The sequence below is a fragment of the Mesitornis unicolor genome, unplaced genomic scaffold, assembly GCF_000695765.1.
Source record: "Mesitornis unicolor isolate BGI_N332 unplaced genomic scaffold, ASM69576v1 scaffold14421, whole genome shotgun sequence".
Taxonomy (NCBI): Eukaryota; Metazoa; Chordata; class Aves; order Mesitornithiformes; family Mesitornithidae; genus Mesitornis; species Mesitornis unicolor.
In genome coordinates, this window is record NW_010161781.1 from 1 (window position 1) to 17,262 (window position 17,262).

Consider the following 17,262-nt stretch of genomic DNA (forward strand, 5'->3'; position numbering starts at 1 on the left):
TGGGTTTCGGCCGCGGCCGACAGCGCGGGCAGCCGAGGCGAGCTCCGTGCCGAGTACTCAGCCAGGCCCGCTCGAGCGTTACCGACCCTAGCAAGGGGCCAGAGCTGGGGCCGGAAGTGGGGGGGTGAGGGGCATTGTGTTCCTTGTCGTGAAGTCAGTCACGGAATGGTTTGGCTGGAAAAGACCTTTAAGTTCATCTGGTCCAACCATAACCGACCTCTGCTAAATCTTCAGCTAAACCATGTCCCTTTGTACAACGTCACTGCGTCGTCTGAGTATCACCAGGGATAGTCATCTGGAGATACTCAGCCACCTTCCCTGGGAAGCCCATTCCAGTATTTAATCATCCTCTCAGTTTCTTCTGATCTCCAACATTGTCGGCTTCTTATGCCTCAGAGTGCAGAACAAGAAGCTGTACCTGGCCACCTTCGCTGCTGTCCTGGGACCGCTTAGCTTTGGCTTCGTGCTGGGCTATAGCTCACCTGTGATTCCAGAGCTGAGGAAAATCAATGATCCGAAATTAAGGTTGGACAGCAATCAAGCTTCGTGGTTTGGGGTAGGTATGATGCGTTACCGGCATGTGATTTAATTTGTAAGCATAGGTCAATAAGATGGTTTTATGATGGGGTCATCCTCCTCTTAAGAATGAGGGTAAATGTAGATCTTAGTAATGAAATCCAGTTTTTTTCTAAACTCAGCGATTGATTCACATTTTTCTTAACAGTGCTGTTATACTCTGATAACTCTCAGCATATAAATAAATGCCTCAATTATTTGGACCTATTTTTGGTGCTAAAATATCTTCTAACCATTCTGATGTTTTTTGGTTGAACCTGTTAAGGGACTACAGAAATAAACTTTTTAATAAATTACTGCAATCCATCAACATGGGGAATATTTGCTTTTTTGGATACAGACTGGACTTCAGGTTAGTCAAGATAACAAGTTCTTCAGGCCTTTAAAACAGTTAGAAAGGCCAGTTTCTGAAGGGACAGCTTTGAAGGCAGATTAAGAAACAGTTACTGCTGTGCTTGTTTGTTTTCTTCACTGAAAAGTCTTTGTATGTAATATGAAAATTGCTTGCTGTTCAATTGTGGTGAATAGTGCTTCTTGACTGTGTTTTGATTAAGAAGTTATTATTTTTATTTTCAAAACACCTGCATACTCTTGTAAATTTTTTTCAGAAGCTGCTATTTACTTTTGAAGATTTTAAAAGAAATTTTATTTATTTGTATATATGTGTATAATTTTTTTTTACTTGTTTTTTGAAGTCAGTAGTAACATTAGGAGCTGCTACCGGAGGAATACTAGGAGGCTACCTTGTGGATAAAGTTGGGAGAAAGCTGAGTCTAATGCTGTGCTCAATACCATATGTTTTTGGATATGTAGTTACTATATCTGCTCAGAATGCTTGGATGCTTTATTTTGGACGAATGCTGACAGGCTTAGCCAGTGGAATTACTTCACTTGTTGTTCCGGTAAGTAAGACTTTTTTCTGAGGGTACGTGTATTTGTGGTTGCTTTTTTGTTTGTGGCTTTTTTGTTTCTTTTTCCATAGCAGTATTATAGGTGGTTTGGGTGAAGTAACTGGGTAACTGTTGCCAAGGCAGTTTGTGGATTTATAAGAAACTGATTTTTGTGGAATCATATTTTGCTTGGCTTTAATCTTGAGCAAAATATAAATAAAACAAATTTTGTTTCTTCTAGTAGTGCTTCTATGCTACGCATTCCTGATACAGTGGTGTGATCTTTTAGAGTATTAGTCTTTTATCTGATTGTTTCTGTTTATGTTCTGCTATAGTCTAGTAATATTAATCTCTTCAAATTCCTCACCTATAACAATGGGAGGGGAGGCTGTTTTTTTCCCCACTATTACCAGCTGTTTCTAATAGTCTTATGTTTCACCAAACTTCTTGGTTTTGCAAATAAACTGTGGCTGCTCACTCATCCTGGAGTAATGTCAAATAGTGACTTCTGATTCCATTCAACTGCTGTCTTCTCAATATTAACTGTTCCCATGCATTCTGGAATATGTTTGCGGTAGGGAAATGGAGATCATTCATTCTGTTGTTGTCTCTCTTCTGTGATATTATTTGACCTTTTGGATCTAGCTGAATAGGTAGCAGTGTGAAATAAAACATCCAGAATTCAAGTTTGTTTCTTTTCTGGTGGTTCCAGCATTTCTAGCTTTTGAAGTGAGATGCACACTAAAACAATCAAAGGATGAAGTAATGAAGTATGGAATAAATGCTCATTCTTTACCAATGTAGATGGTTATAAAAATAAAATCTAAAAAACATTTGAGGTGGCAGGGTCTAAATGATAATCTTGGGCAAATCTCTCTGTTGAAGCTTGGTTACTTGGTCTGTTGTGTTAATGTATTGGCAGGAATTGTGTGTGTGTTACAAATGACTGCTTTCTCTGTGTATGGAGCTAAGCTCTGTGTAAAGGCCATAACTCACAGCCAACAGATCTATGTGACTGCACTGAGGAGAGAGGAGGGCGTCATAAGTAATATCAAGTATTTGAAGCCCTCATTTTTTTTTGGAAAATAAGAATTACTTATTTTCCTTCCAGAAAAAGTAAGAATAGTGACTTTAGAAAGGATTGTATGTATAAATATGAGGGATTTCTTTTTCATGTTTACAGCTAAACTGTAGCTGTTGGCTTGGAGTCACTATATTAAAAAATAGCCGAAAAGTTTTAAGTTGATCCCAAATATTGGATGTGTGATGCTGTTCATATAGTCTGTGTTAAGATGAGCTGTCAATTTTGAACTTAATGGAGAATGAAATAATTTGCACTCTTTATGTTGAATTAAAAATGTAAATCTTTCATTGCAAACAGTTTTACAGGGGGCTTGGGCTTCGTGTTTATGCACAGACTGTTCCAAGCTCTACCCTGCTTCACCATCATGCGTTTCTTGTTGAATATGGCTAACAAAAGCAGCTCTTACTAATACAGGTTTATTCACCTTTGGGATACTGATACTGCATTGACATTCTTCTGGCTTAGGTCCATGTTTTTCCCAGGATTTTTTCATAATGCCAGTATACATTTCTGAGATGGTACTTTTCTACTCACTCTATTTTACTGGGGCTTTCTTTAAGGAGGGGAGTTACTGCATTTGTGTTTTTTTCAGAAATTAATTACTTAAAAATTCCCTGATCCAAAACTGCATAGAAGTAATTTTTAAATGTTTTCTCTCTATGTTTTAGGTGTATATATCTGAAGTTTCTCATCCTAAAGTCCGTGGTATGCTTGGCTCTTGTGTTCAGTTGATGGTGGTGACTGGCATACTGGGAGCCTATGTTGCAGGTACTGGGCTTAGGGCTCTAGGTTACAATAAGAAATTAGTACATAGAATCCTAGAATAACAGAATTGTTTAGGTTTGAAAAGACCTCTAAGATCATCAAGTCCAACTGATAACCAAGTCCAACTATTAAACCATGTCCCTAAGCACCACATCTACAAGTTATTTAAATACCTTCAGGGATGAGGACTCCACTGCTTCCCTGGGCAGCCCCTTCCAATACTTGACAACACTTTGGTGAAAAAAAAATTCCTAATATCCAGTTTAAACCTCCCCTGGTACAACTTGAGGCCATTTCCTCTCATCTTATCACTTGTTACCTGGGTCTCCTCTCAGCCTCCTTTTCTCCAGGCTGAACACTCCCAGTTCCCTTAGTTACTCCTCATAAGACTTGTGCTCCAGACCCCTCCCCAGATATGAGCCTTTCTTTGGACACACTCCAGCACCTTAGTATCTTTCTTGTAGTGAGGGGCCCCAAAACTGAACACAGGATTCAAGGTGCTGCCTGAAGAATTGAAAGTAAATGTTTTTGTTTGTACAGCTGATTGATATTCACAATCCTCTTTCTTTCCCTTTTGCTACTCAGGAATAGCACTGCAATGGCGCTGGCTGGCAGTGTTGTGTTCTTTTCCACCCTGCATCATGCTATTGTTCATGGCTTTCATGCCTGAAACACCGAGATTTCTGCTAAATCAGAACAAACGCTCAGAAGCCATAGCTTCTTTGCGCTTTCTGCGGGGACCACGTGCAGACCACGAATGGGAATGTGAGCAGATTGAAGCTAGTGTTCAGGAGGAGGTGATGAGAATATTACTGACTCTTAAAACACTTTTTGTATGGAGATAACATCTGAAAGTATATAGTGCTATTAAAAGGGTTTTACCAAAGCTTAGTTAATAGCTTTTTCTACAAACAGTGGTCCAAACCTGTTTCCTCATACAAATGATACTCAAGAAGCAAGTGAGATTCTTTGAATCTTTTTCCTCTGCCTTTCAGCTGTAACTAAACGCTATTGGCTGCCTTCAGCATACACGAGTAGCCATCAGGCTGGTGGTTTTGTTACCTGTGTGACAGCTGTCTAGTTTTTTGCTTTATTTTTTTTTGGATTGTTCAACACCTCTACCACCAATTTACTATTGTTTGTGTTGTATGGATGCATTTTCCCTTGTGTCTCTAAAAGCACAATTCAGCCTCTCGTGAGATGTGTGCTTAAATAGGCAGGTCTAATCATTGAAGTTCGGTTTCTGCAAACTGAGGACTCATTCATGTTAACTTTCTTTACAAAGTACTGTAAAAAGTATTTTCTGGAGTTCTCAGATACTTCAAACATTTTTACTGCTAAGACACTTAGTTTTGCTAAAGGGAGGGTGGGAAACTTACTGAGTCTCAACAGACTGAAATGTTCTGAGGACGTTTTTTGTTGTTTCTGCTCTTTACTTCAAAGATGAAATTTTTCACCAAATCATTGCTTAATCTTTTTAACAGGGACTGACCATCTTTGAATTTAAGAACCCTTCAATCTACAGGCCACTTCTTATTGGTGTGGCTCTGATGTTCTTCCAGCAAGTAACAGGCATTAACGCGGTTATGTTTTATGCAGAAACTATCTTCGAAGATGCAAACTTCAAGGTTGTGTTTCCAAACTGACAAATGTCTGTAATAGTCTCAGCTTAGTGAATGCTATAATAAGTCTAAAACATGTAACAAACTGGTTTGATAATGATCCTGCTTGTCTCATAAATAACAGGGTTTGAAGTTTTAGCAGACCTTTTTGGTTTGGATTCTAGATACCTTCTTGACCGTGTTACCCTGGCATACCTGAATGTTTTGGGGGGAAGTATTTTGTTTTGCTGGTCTGAAACTTTGATACTGATAGAAAAAAAATCCCATTACAGTCATCTTTCTATATATTTTTTGTATTAGAGTTGCAAACGCAATGTTTCAGAGAAAGTGAAAATCTAGGGAGAAGTAGTTTAAAGTTTATTAAGAGACCAATATGTTGTATTAATTGGAGTTGTCTTTTGTGTTTTCTTTCTTTTTCACCTTCCCTGTTGTCTTCCCTTGCCATTAATTTCTGTGGCATAGTTTGTCTTCTTTCAGATTCAAGAAACAAATGCCTTTGTAATACTTGTTAAGTGATCCTCTTACCAGCCTGAAAGAACAAGTTCTCCCTACCTATAACTTTATTTCAGGACAGCAGAATGGCTTCTGTTGTTGTGGGTTCCATACAAGTATGCTTCACTGCTGTGGCTGCACTTGTCATAGATAAAACTGGCCGGAAAGTGCTGCTTTACGTATCTGGTAAAACATGTTCTGAATTTTGTTCAGTAAGAAAAATTACACTCTCTCTCTCTCTCTCTCACTATATATATATATATGTATATAACCAAAAAAGTGTCTTAACTGTTGGGGGAATTAAGTATTGAAATTTCTGCATTTTTAAGTGGTTTGCTTTATATTTATAATTTGGCATAACTACAGACCTAAATTCATAAGAGGAACTATAATGTTACATACATGTTGTAGGTAGAACCCCTTGAAACTACAAATGGCTATCTTTTTGTCTTCTTACCAGGCCGTTTTTGTTTTGAAATAGCTACGGTACTAAGACAGTTCTTACTACTGTGGTAATTTTTCTGCTTACTAAGATTCAGTGTCATGATACATTCTCATGCCCAAGTCTTCAACAAATGGCTATTTCAAAGTAAAGTCTCCACGGCTGCTGCTGCTTTCATGGTGCACTGTGGTGTTTAGTTATACAAAACTATAGCTAAAAAATTTCACTTCACAAGTAAATGTGCTAAAGAAAAATAATTCTGTTTGGTACAGTTGTTGTGCTGCTCACACAACAATAATAATGACTGCTGTCAAGACTGTATGATTTGGCTAGTGTTTAGAATGCTTGTCTAGCATCTCTCCCTCCTGTCAATGCCAGTATTTATTTATAAGAACAATAGCTCTTTAAAAACAGCATACTTTATATTTTGGCTGACCAACTACTCAGAAGAATACCTGAGTGGCAACCAGTGACAAGGTGGGTTTTTGCTTACTTTTCAGGGATAATTATGGCTCTCAGTACTGCACTGTTTGGGCTTTACTTTAAAATGGTCCTTCCAAATCAGAACAACTCATCGAATCCTGATGTATGGTTCAGTCTAAATTCAGCATCCCCAGGAACAGAAGGCAGCATATCCTGGCTTGCAGTAGTGAGCCTAGGGCTCTTTGTTGCTGGTAAGTGGAACAGGCTTCTAAGTAGCCATTACACAAAACTCAAACTTTCTGATGAATGTGACAGTTTTGTTCCATTTTGTTACATTACTGATGAATGGAAATGAGTTATGACAGACCCTTTTAGTGTATAATGAAAAGCTGGGCTGAGCATTCACAACCCTGGTGATAGAGCTAGCAGCTTAGTTAAGCCGATTCCCTGGTAAATGAATTTATACCTCCTTGTGCTAACCATAAGTAGTAATTGCTCAGGTTAAACTGTTTTACAGTTGTTAATGGGAAAAAAAAAACCCCACGACATTCTTTGTTAGTGTCAGAACCACACTGAACTCTGTGAAGGCAGCAGCAGTTAGAAACAAAGGTCAGTTTTTAAGCTTACCACATCAGAGTCTTCATGGCAACAAGTTCCATTTGTTAAGACTATTCTTGTAATTAATTTGATGTAAAATGCACTAGCATTTATCATGCTGCCTTAAAATAGCCTGCCTTGCCTTCTGGTAGAGGTAGCGTTTTACTGGAATTATTCAACAACCTGGAGTGAAAACTCCATTCCCCGTACTTGACTGATTTGGGCATCATTCAGTCCTTCCTTGCATGTACTTGCATTTATTCTCTTCTGTTTTTAACTGCAGGTTTTGCCCTTGGCTGGGGTCCTGTTCCATGGCTGGTGATATCTGAAATCTTCCCACTTAAAGCTAGAGGTGTATCGAGTGGTGCTTGTGTGTTAACAAACTGGGTTATGGCCTTCTTGATAACCAAAGAATTTAATGATTTTATAGTAAGCATCGTAAATTACAATCTGAAGTTTTTTTCATAGGGAAATGTATTCAAGATGCTCCTGAGAGAGCCTTGAGCCACAGTCGTCTTTGGCAATTCAGAACTGTAGTTGTATAGTAGTGAGCTGTAATAATGAGGTTTTTATTTTTCCTCCCTCAGGGTTTCTTAACGTCCTATGGCACGTTCTGGCTCTTCTCTGCCTTCTGCTGCCTCAATGTAACTTTCACAGCCCTTTATGTTCCTGAAACAAAAGGACAGACCCTGGAACAAATTGAGGCCTACTTCAGAAGACCTTAAGTCTAACGCTTTTTGTAGCAATATAAAACCTTCATGAATTACGGTGCTATGGTTAAAACTAACTGCATCACATGGCAGACATCATGGTTATTACATTTGCTATCAAGTAATTTTAATGAATTTTGTAAAATCAGCATTCTGTTGTTTGTTTTTTTTTTAAATATCTATGGGGATATACAGACACTTCTGCTTACTCCCTCTGGTAAATCTCCCTTGTGTGGATCTTGGATGCAGTCGTCTTCTTCAGTTCCTGTGGTCTTTTTACCTGGTGTAAACTGACTATAATAGTCAAGTGAAAGTTTTTTTCCTAAGATGTAAATTAAGATCTAATTTTGTAAATAAACAAATTACATTTGCTCCACCTTCCCTTATGGCACATTGAAGAAATGAATGATGTAGCCTAGCTAATGTTAATTACAAACTGCTACTATTTCTGGAATTCCTGACCATGGAGTGTCTTGGTCCCCACTGGAGATGAACACATGGCTTTCAGGGATGTTAGTATTAAGCTGGCATTATTTTTCCTATTGCTGTCAAGTTGGCTAGGAAATGCATTTAAATCACAAGAAGGGTTGTAGGAAAAGTAGGATAATGTATTTTAGAATTCAGGAAAGAGTATTGCTTTTTCAAAGAGGAACTGCAAGGTCTTGGAGACAGCAAGAATATTTTCTCCTTTTCTAGCTAAAAAGGTATCTTATGTAGCGTTAATTTAAAGGGTAAAGATCCCCAACTGGATCAGGTGTCTGAAAGTCTAAAGGATGCCTGGAAACACAAACCAATGCTGGATGTTCTTGTCAAATATGGGTAACGCTCAAGACACAACCACCAGTCTCACAGGTATGATATAGCCCTTAAATGTATAACATCTCTGAAACAAAATTACTAGATAACTCAAATGGAAACGGTGATCTAGAGCTGTCTGCAATAGAGTACTACTGGCTATCTTTTAAATTTCTTGTCTGATGAACCAAATTTGAAAAAGCCATTAGTTCTGCATGTGTAAAAGAAATAAGTGAGGTCAAATTTATGGTTTGTTACATAAAGGAAGGAATAAATCATCTGTTACTCCTTCACAAAGCTGATAAATGGCACTTAAAACAGTTCCAGCTGTGATAGGACTGTTTCTATTTGGATGTCACATCTAAAACACAAACCATACACACTATCACATGACATTAAAAACAATGGTAATACATCTGCATTTAAGACAAGTGGTAGATAAATAGTTTTTTATCACAAATGGAGCATCAGTCTTAACAAGATGCAATTATTAGATTATAAAGCAGCCTGCTAACATTCAAAAGACTTGGTTAAATCTGACATTCCTGGTTGGCAAGACTGCATAAACCTTTAGCAACATAACATTTTCCATTCAACCCGATAAGTACCGAATAGAACTATAAATAAATTTGCAGAAAATAATCTCTTAAATTTTGTCTTCAAATCATGTGCTAACATGATTTCCAGTAGCAAACAGGAGTCGGTGAGTTTGCAAGTCAGCAACAAAGTGAAGCAGTTAGACAGTATACAGGCTGGTGATGTTGCTGTGCTCAACTAGTAAGAGTAAAAATACTTTCTAACTCACATGTAAATACAGATGTTTGCATACTGTCATATGAGCTTTCCCGTATTGATAAGATTAAGTTCTTGGGGTATAATTTATTCTTCCACAAAATCGGGCTAAGCCTATCTGAGAAAATACCACTGTAACAAAATTAGTAAGAATGCTGCATATGAACCATGACATCAAATTGTTTATAATGACAATAGTAATGGTACTCATTTTCATACAGAGAAGGCAACAAAAACGATTCTGAAATACCTTATCACTTGCAGATAGGATCCCCCCAGTCCCTTGTAAGATCACATTACTTCAGGTTCCTGTATATGCTTAGGATGTTTAATCCCTTAAAACTTGTGGTAGAAATTACAAATTAAAAAACATCCAAATCCAAAGGATTATAGATCTCAAATGCAGACTAAGCCAACAGCTCTGGGACAGCTGCTGCATCTGCAAGCACAAGTTATAGATTTAGGAAAACCTTTAGGAAAACATGCATGAGCTTGATTGAATCTGTGGCTTGGTCAAATATACATAGAACAGCAGAAAGTAAATGTCAGGAGCAACAACTTTGACCACATGTAACTGGTTATGCAATAGTGTTACACTTCATGTGGGTACTGCCTGTCCCCTGCCTTATTAAGACCTGTTTAAATATTCAGTTGACTGGTCTAGTAGTAAAACAATAACAATAATAATAAAAAATACACACACACACATATATAATTTTAATTTGAATCCACCAATCAATTCCAAATGCTTGCACATGTATAGAAATAGTCACATAAAGGCAGAGAGCAAACCTGCTATTCATTCTGGGTGTAATTTGCATCCTGTATGTTATGAATCACAAAAACCAAAACCAACCAAACAACAGAATAAACACAAACACCAAACAAAACCACACTGCCCTGCCTGCCTCCCCCCCACCAAGAAACCAAACCAATCGAAAGAAAGAAAGAAACCAACGCACCCCCCCACAGCAGGAAAGAATTGTAATCAGAACAGGGCCTACTTGTTCCTTGCAAACCAGGAAACTGTAGGTGTCCATACATTCATTTAACCTAGAGTTCAGATTTCTCACTACCATGAATAGCACCAAGCCCTCTCTCCTTGGAAGGAAGTGTTTTCATACTTTCCAACATTTATAAAAATATATGTGTACTGCATTACCACTAGAAGAAAGAGCTGAACAAAAATGATTGTTCATCTACAGCAGTTCCTAAAGCCCAGCCTGGCTTTAGGACCTTGGGAAGGGCTCATCAAAGCCTTTGCCTTAAAAGCTGCATATTGCACATGTGTGCAAAATAATTAACTTAGCTCCCATGTCTCAGGCCTCTTGAGTCCTAGTCACACATCAACACTGTGGCGATGGTTTATATGCAAGCTGTAATGCAAATACAGGGCACCCAATGAGTAGCCCAAAATGCTACATCCTCATTTTGAACAGACTCTGCATGCAACAATATGGCACTGAACAAGCTGACACTGATGCTGTTTTGAATAGAGGTGCATGGATATGGGTACTGGATGAACTTATCTGTTCACTACATGGGTGAACAATGCCCACCTTACATAGCTGTACTTTCAAAGCTCATCTGTTCTCTCACCCATGAGATGGTCAGTCAACACCAAGAATGCAGGCTAAAGGCAGCTTTAACATCAGATGTGAAAGTGGAAGAATTGTGCTTAGGGTAGAGAAGGCTACAATTTGTGCCTAAGACTACTTTCTAAGTTTTAATGAGTAGATGCATGCACACGCTGGAGAAGCAGAAGGGAAACATGACTCTAAGGCTGAATGACAATATAGCTGTACATTCCAGCAGCCTTCCAACAAGCCTTGTCATCTGACACTGGTCTGAAGTAGGAGAGGTTGCATAGATGTATAAAACCCTTGCCCATATTAAATGATGCACAAGAGTTTATATATCAATACTACCAGTTGGCTTTTTTTAAATTTTAATTAGCAGTCTCAATGGTATGGATCCAAGACAGTATTTTGAGAGAAACATTGGCTAGAAGCTAGTTCAGAAGATGCCAACTCATCACACTAAGAGCCATGTAATTCATGGCTGTGTGATGAGACTGTTAAGAGCCTACAGAAATCACATCCTTCTATAGCTGGATATGTGTCCGGTTGCACCAGCAATTTGATATTATTGTGTGACATTTTGTCTTTTGATACAACAAGTGATAAAGACCTTCACAGAATTTGGTTCTTGTGACTTGTGTCAAACAAAATTGGAACATTATTACCATGTTCTCTGCATTCTACCTATACTCTGGGCTGCTCTCGTACAGTGAGTAGGTAGTAAACCACATACTACATGACCCTAAAGCTTCAGGTACCAGCTCTACGTGTCATAGAAACCAAACTAATGTTGCCTGATCCCTCCCAGCTTCTTCCACTAGGTCTACTAATATTATCTTTACATCCCTGCAAGACACGCTGATTAACTACAGAAGCAAAAACTCAAGAAGTAGCAGCCTTGTTAAGGCACTTACTGCATACATTAGGAATGATGACAGGAAGTTTTTTCCCAGGGTTCTGATCCTTCCTGTCTTATATGAGTAACAGTTTGTTAGGTCTGGTAGTTCCCATTGTGACCTGTGTAACAGCTCTAGCATAAAATTGAGGTCGGGGGGCGGGAGGGGGGAAGCAGTTGCTGGGCTTCCCTCTTCAAACTATACAAACATCCTGTCCAGACAAGTACCATGAAGCTGCTCTGATCTGGTTTTGTCTAGCTTAAGCAATCAAATTTAATCTGTCCTCCTTACAGTCATTTTGCTGTTTGTTACTATTTGCTAGATGTCATCAATGCTGTGATAAGAGACCTTCAAAGGTACTCACACACCCTCTCTACTTCACAGCAATACCTTATAGCCACTGCTGTGGTTCTAGTTTAAAGAAAGTAACTCTTGTGTTACGGCCCCTCCTTCTTTAATCACGTCTCTGTTACGACTCAAATGCCACATCTATATGCATCTTGACTACCATCATAGCAAGTGGTCAAGCTTTCCTCATTCTTCTTGATCTCCCTAGTGCTCCATCTCTAAGGCTTGTCTTTCAGGATACCTAAATATGCTTGTTCAAGTTCTACAAAACAAGTTTAAAAATCTCCATATATTGCTTCAACTGCTATCAAGCTATGGTTTAGTCATGTTAAATCATGCTAGGTGAACATCTGCAATATATTTAAAATCTGAAATCCTAACAGTGCAAAGCAAAGTTTACAGTTAAAATTATATTTCAACTAAAGCCCCAGTTTTGCAACACACTGGTACAGTCTTCAAAAGCACCCACATAACAGAAATTAAATACTACACAGAGAAATGCTTTTGCTATCTAAGTGCAAGCAGTGCTCCCTAAAGCAGATTCATTAAGTCCACTGAAGCATTTACAACTTCCAGGAGAATAAGCACCACATAATACTTTCAGATTGATTTTTTAAACCTTAGCTGCCCTGATAAATAGGACAGGGTAAAATAACTCAGTCTCTGGAAATATCATTCTCAAAAAGAATTACAGGATCTTGCAAAGACTTTCAGCTGGCACTTCCTTTTAGATGCTTATTAAGGTTTATCCCACACATCTATGAGTGCAAAAATACTTTCAGATAACAGTAGCTACTGGTTAATATTCCTTCTGCTCCTAGACTAATTACTGTTGAAAATATTGCTTCTTTCTTTGATCAGCCACCCCAGTAGAGAAGTGGTTATAAATAATCCTTCCAGATAAGGCCTTGCATATTTTCTTAGGTAGAGCAATTAAGCCATTATATACAATTAACAGAGCAAAAAATACTTCACAGAAACAGTTTTACATACAGACTGAAGCAAAAGGCACAGATCTCTAGATGGTCATGCTTTGACAGAAAGTGAAATAATGACACATGAATGGCATTATGAAATAAAATCAAAGCTACAGAAGTATTTCTACATATAGAACAAGAAACACTTGCTAACAAAGCTAAAAATCTTCGTATAAAAAAAGTCTGGAAGCATCACGCTTTCATGAAACAAACCAACCAACGAGCCCCCAAACAAAACAAAACCCTTTCAAAATACTGTTTAAAACCGATTTTTGGCATAAAGGGTTAAAAATAATCAAACTTTAAACATGAAACCCTGTCTTTTAACTTAACAAATGATCTAAGATGATTCTTTCATCTCAGAAAACTAGCTTCTTAGCAGTGAAATTTCAGTCTGGAACCAGTTAGAAAAATATCAGTATCTGGAATAATAACCGATACTGTTGGCACAAGAACAGACAGCACCCAATACTGATGCCTGCACAGGAATCTTGGTGTAGTCAGAAAGAAAATGAAGGGCTGGATCTTCTCCCTGTAACGGGAAAATCTGTAGGTGCACTACAGTAACCGTTTTCCAGTAGATGGAGAAATACAGTTGAGGGTGGTTTTGTTTTGGTTTGTTGGGGTTTTTTTGTTTGGTTAGTTGGTTTTTTCCTTCCAATTCTTATCAAATATTGTGCAAGTTTGTGTTTTCTATAAGAAGTCTCTCTGCTCAAGGATTCTTAATGCCAAAAGTTTCCAAGTTTCTTTTAAAAATGTGCATGGACAAAGAAAGCAGCATCTTCATATCTTACCTGATCTCTATGGAACATCCTTGATTCTTCAGTGAACATACCACAGCTGCATCATTACAAAGACAGACTACACTGTCTGGAAAGACCTTGCCTGAAAGCCTCTTTTTTTTTTGCTGTTGTTGTTTTATTTTGTTTTTTTAAAGATTGAAAAACCAAAAGGAGTGATTTATGTTACAGAATTCCTCTTTCTTTCTACATGACATACACTGTTGTAAAGCAAGTCATGAGAGCAACAACAGCCATTAACTTAGCTGAATGTCATTCAGGTACTTCAAATTATATGAAGCTCAGAACACGTAATACTTAATTTACTTCAGGTTCAGCCTAAATCTTTCATTGATTACCTACTGTTAGAATGCCACAACAAGTAATGGTTCCTTAACTGAGAAAACATACCTACATCAAAAATATGAGCATCACCAAATCAGGCTGAGCTAGCCAGAACAACATGGGTTCTATAAAGATTAATCACCAGTACTTCCAGCCACATTTTACCAATAGAAGCAGTGTTTGTGACACTCCCATAAAGCTCACAGAGTTGTAAGAAAATGTGAAGTAAGGAAGAAAGGTTTTAAGACTATCTTCACTTCAAGTCAATGATGTCTTCATCATATAAAGAAATTGGCTGAAATGGATAGCTAGATAGCGAGCTCTCCTCCCCGTTTGCTAAAGTATTGGGATCTGAACTAGTGGAAAGATGACGTCCTTCAGAATAGCTTTCAGAAGAGCTCGAGATTATCCTGCAAAGAGGAAGACAGAAGTTACTTAAAAAAGACACAGATCAGGGCATGTAGGATCACTGGCTATTTCTAGATTAAATTAACTTATTGTAAAGACAGAGACAGACCATGAAAATGGAGTTTATCTGTTTTACTCTGCTGAAAATCATCAAAAGGCAATGTCAATGAAGTCCCTGCCCAAATAATTTCCAAATAGTGAAATGCATCAAATATGGTTTTACATTGTGGCAGATTTTTTGTTTTGTTAATCTCAGTCTACTGTATCTTGGCTGAATTCTGCCTCTAGTCTACATGGACACAAGTTGTGAAAACAGTGAAAACAAGAGAATGGCAGTGGCAGAGCCAAACAGACAAATGCTATGGTGTTTCTTTGCAAAAGTTATTCTGGAAATAGCAACTCAAAAGCATATGAAGAAAACAGCAAGCAGGCAAGACTGCTCAGTGTAGATCTAGTAGTCCAAATCCTAATGACAGGCTCAACTGCAGCAGGCCCCCATAAAATCCCACTTACTCTTGCTTCGCTCATTAACATGTCTTTTAGCAAAAAGTAGAATTGTTCCAGTACTTACTTTCAGATACTTTAACAAACACATTAGCATGGGTATACAAAGGCCTCAGTCAGCCCCATGACAACTGAGATAAGCACAAACAGGTAGAAAACTATAAATTCTGAAAGCATTCAGTCTAACTTAGGTTATTTTCTAAAGCCAGTATATTTACCTGTCATTACTAGTTGATCTTACTGCTCCCTGTTTGGGATCTGACTGTCTTCGAGGAGTCTTTTTTTGCTTCTGTGCACTTTCTGCCTTAGGTATAGGCTCATCCAAGAGGCCTCAATAAAGGAATAAAAGACAATATTCTCAACAGAAAATAAAGCATTCATGAAAACACTAAGGTAACTGTCACTGGTTTCCATTATTAACTAATTAGTTTCTACCTGGCTTACAATACAGCCATCTTGTATGCGATCAGATGCTGGCCAGACCATTTGCAAATAAAGTTTTCTCACAGTTTCATTTGTTTATACTGCTTATTTATGAATACGGGTTGCATGTTACAAATCTGACTGTGATGATCCAAAGATTAGAAATTATATACTTGACAACTGATATGTATGCTGAAGAATCAGGAGAGTTTACCCAGCAATTCTTTACGTGTTCTGCTTGCAATTTCTTTAATTTCCATACGAGATAAAGATAGTGAGTGCGTAACTGGAAGAGAGGCAATGCCACTGGATGCTGTTGTAGTGATGACCTTGGGAGCTAAAGGTGACTTCAGAGGTCGTTCAATGCTTCGCCCTACCAGATTACTGAGAGGAATTTTGTACAGGTTTTTGCATGGAACTTCACCTGAAACACAGAAGGAAAAAAGAATGCTACTCTTCCACTATGGAGTCAGTTCTTAATACTTTAAAACAAAAAGTTATTCAGAAAAGTGATACTTGTGCGGGGTGCTTTTCAACCTAGATAACAAAGATCTACCTTGCCCCAGAGATCTTTCAATATAAATAGGCTAGGAGGAGGAAGAAATACAACTATGTTGTGCAGACTTGCAATTTGACTTTGAGACAAAAAGAAGATTGACTCCTGGTGATGTGATGAATCAGCAGTGGAACAAGGAAGTAAATTTACATGTCTTGAGGCTGGTATTCTGACTATTATACCACGACTTTGCACTCTGTGCAATATTCCCCATGTATTTTAACATGTTGCAAGTATATTGGAGCCTGGATCCCAAGTGGTTTAAATTACAGATCCTCTTCTTTGGTGACATTAAAAAAAAAAACCAACAAACCAACCCAACTTACTATCAAATAGCACTGCCTTTTAAAAACTGAAATTGTGATTCCTTTCTCTTTTCCACTTCTGCCAACAGTGCAGCAGCAGATTTAAGTGAGGAAGAGACACATCTTGCACGACCTAGTTGATGTTCCCTTGTTTCTCCATTGTTGTTGCCCTATAGATTGACTGTTAACAGATCATGTTACACTAAATTGACTGTGCAAACTCTTGAGGCTATAACTTCTTCTACTTTTGTTTTGTAAAAGTGCTTTAACCATTCAGTGGTAGTTTTAACTTTTCTTAAATGAAAGGAACAGCATATGTGAAATCTTAAGTTTTGCCATGATTTTATACCTCTTTTTGCATTATTAGCCTTGGTCATATTGCCAAAAATTCATCAAAAGCTACTGAAGCTTAATTCCTCCCCTCCCACAGAAATAATTTCTTCAAAACAGTGCTACCACGTATTGAGAAGAGATGCCACAGGGCAAAAACTCAACCAGGTGCTTCATAACTGTGGATAAATAGAAAACCTCTATCTTCCAGACTCTTGGGTAGGAACTCGGAATCTTTTACCTGATCAATTTCATATTACTGAAGATCAGTTGCACTGGGATGTGATAGCTGTGGAATGATCAGAGATAGTTATTCAAGCTGCCTGGAAACCATGTTACCTTCCAGAGAAGAAAGAGGACATTCTGGCATTTCATAAGCTGTTGGTGTTTGAGGTGAACTCCTTGAATTCATTTCCTTAGAGCTGCTGTCAGATGATCCACTTACTGCAGCAGTAGCTTTAAAATAAATATCTGACTGAAATGACAAATAACTCATCATTAGTACAGCGAGACTTTCTTAACCATTTTCTGAGTAAGAGATCAAATGTTTGCCCACTATGTTCTATTGCCACTATTGCTGTATTGCTAAGTCAACTAGTGTTGGTCATGGAAAGGTTATCCCA

The 17,262-nt window shown here is 38.0% G+C and overlaps 2 protein-coding genes across 2 annotated transcripts in view; one reads left to right on the forward strand and one right to left on the reverse strand.

The window, feature by feature from the left end:
• The first annotated feature begins 384 nt into the window (after positions 1-384).
• Positions 385-7,648, forward strand: SLC2A8 (solute carrier family 2 (facilitated glucose transporter), member 8). Its single transcript, XM_010193447.1, has 9 exons — positions 385-556; positions 1,272-1,478; positions 3,219-3,318; positions 3,901-4,112; positions 4,800-4,943; positions 5,507-5,615; positions 6,372-6,545; positions 7,175-7,320; positions 7,479-7,648. The coding sequence occupies exons 2-9, from the start codon at positions 1,353-1,355 to the stop codon at positions 7,614-7,616; spliced, it is 1,149 nt and encodes a 382-aa protein (XP_010191749.1). The 5' UTR covers positions 385-556; positions 1,272-1,352; the 3' UTR covers positions 7,617-7,648.
• A 6,419-nt stretch (positions 7,649-14,067) lies between these two features.
• GARNL3 (GTPase activating Rap/RanGAP domain-like 3) overlaps positions 14,068-17,262 on the reverse strand; it is a 34,925-nt gene continuing 31,730 nt past the window's right edge. The window contains exons 25-28 of the mRNA XM_010193448.1: positions 16,979-17,114; positions 15,663-15,872; positions 15,244-15,355; positions 14,068-14,523 (exon numbers count right to left, since the gene is read on the reverse strand). Of these exons, the coding sequence (XP_010191750.1) occupies positions 14,367-14,523; positions 15,244-15,355; positions 15,663-15,872; positions 16,979-17,114 (615 nt within the window). The 3' untranslated portion in view covers positions 14,068-14,366. The remainder of the gene's footprint in view (positions 14,524-15,243; positions 15,356-15,662; positions 15,873-16,978; positions 17,115-17,262) is intronic.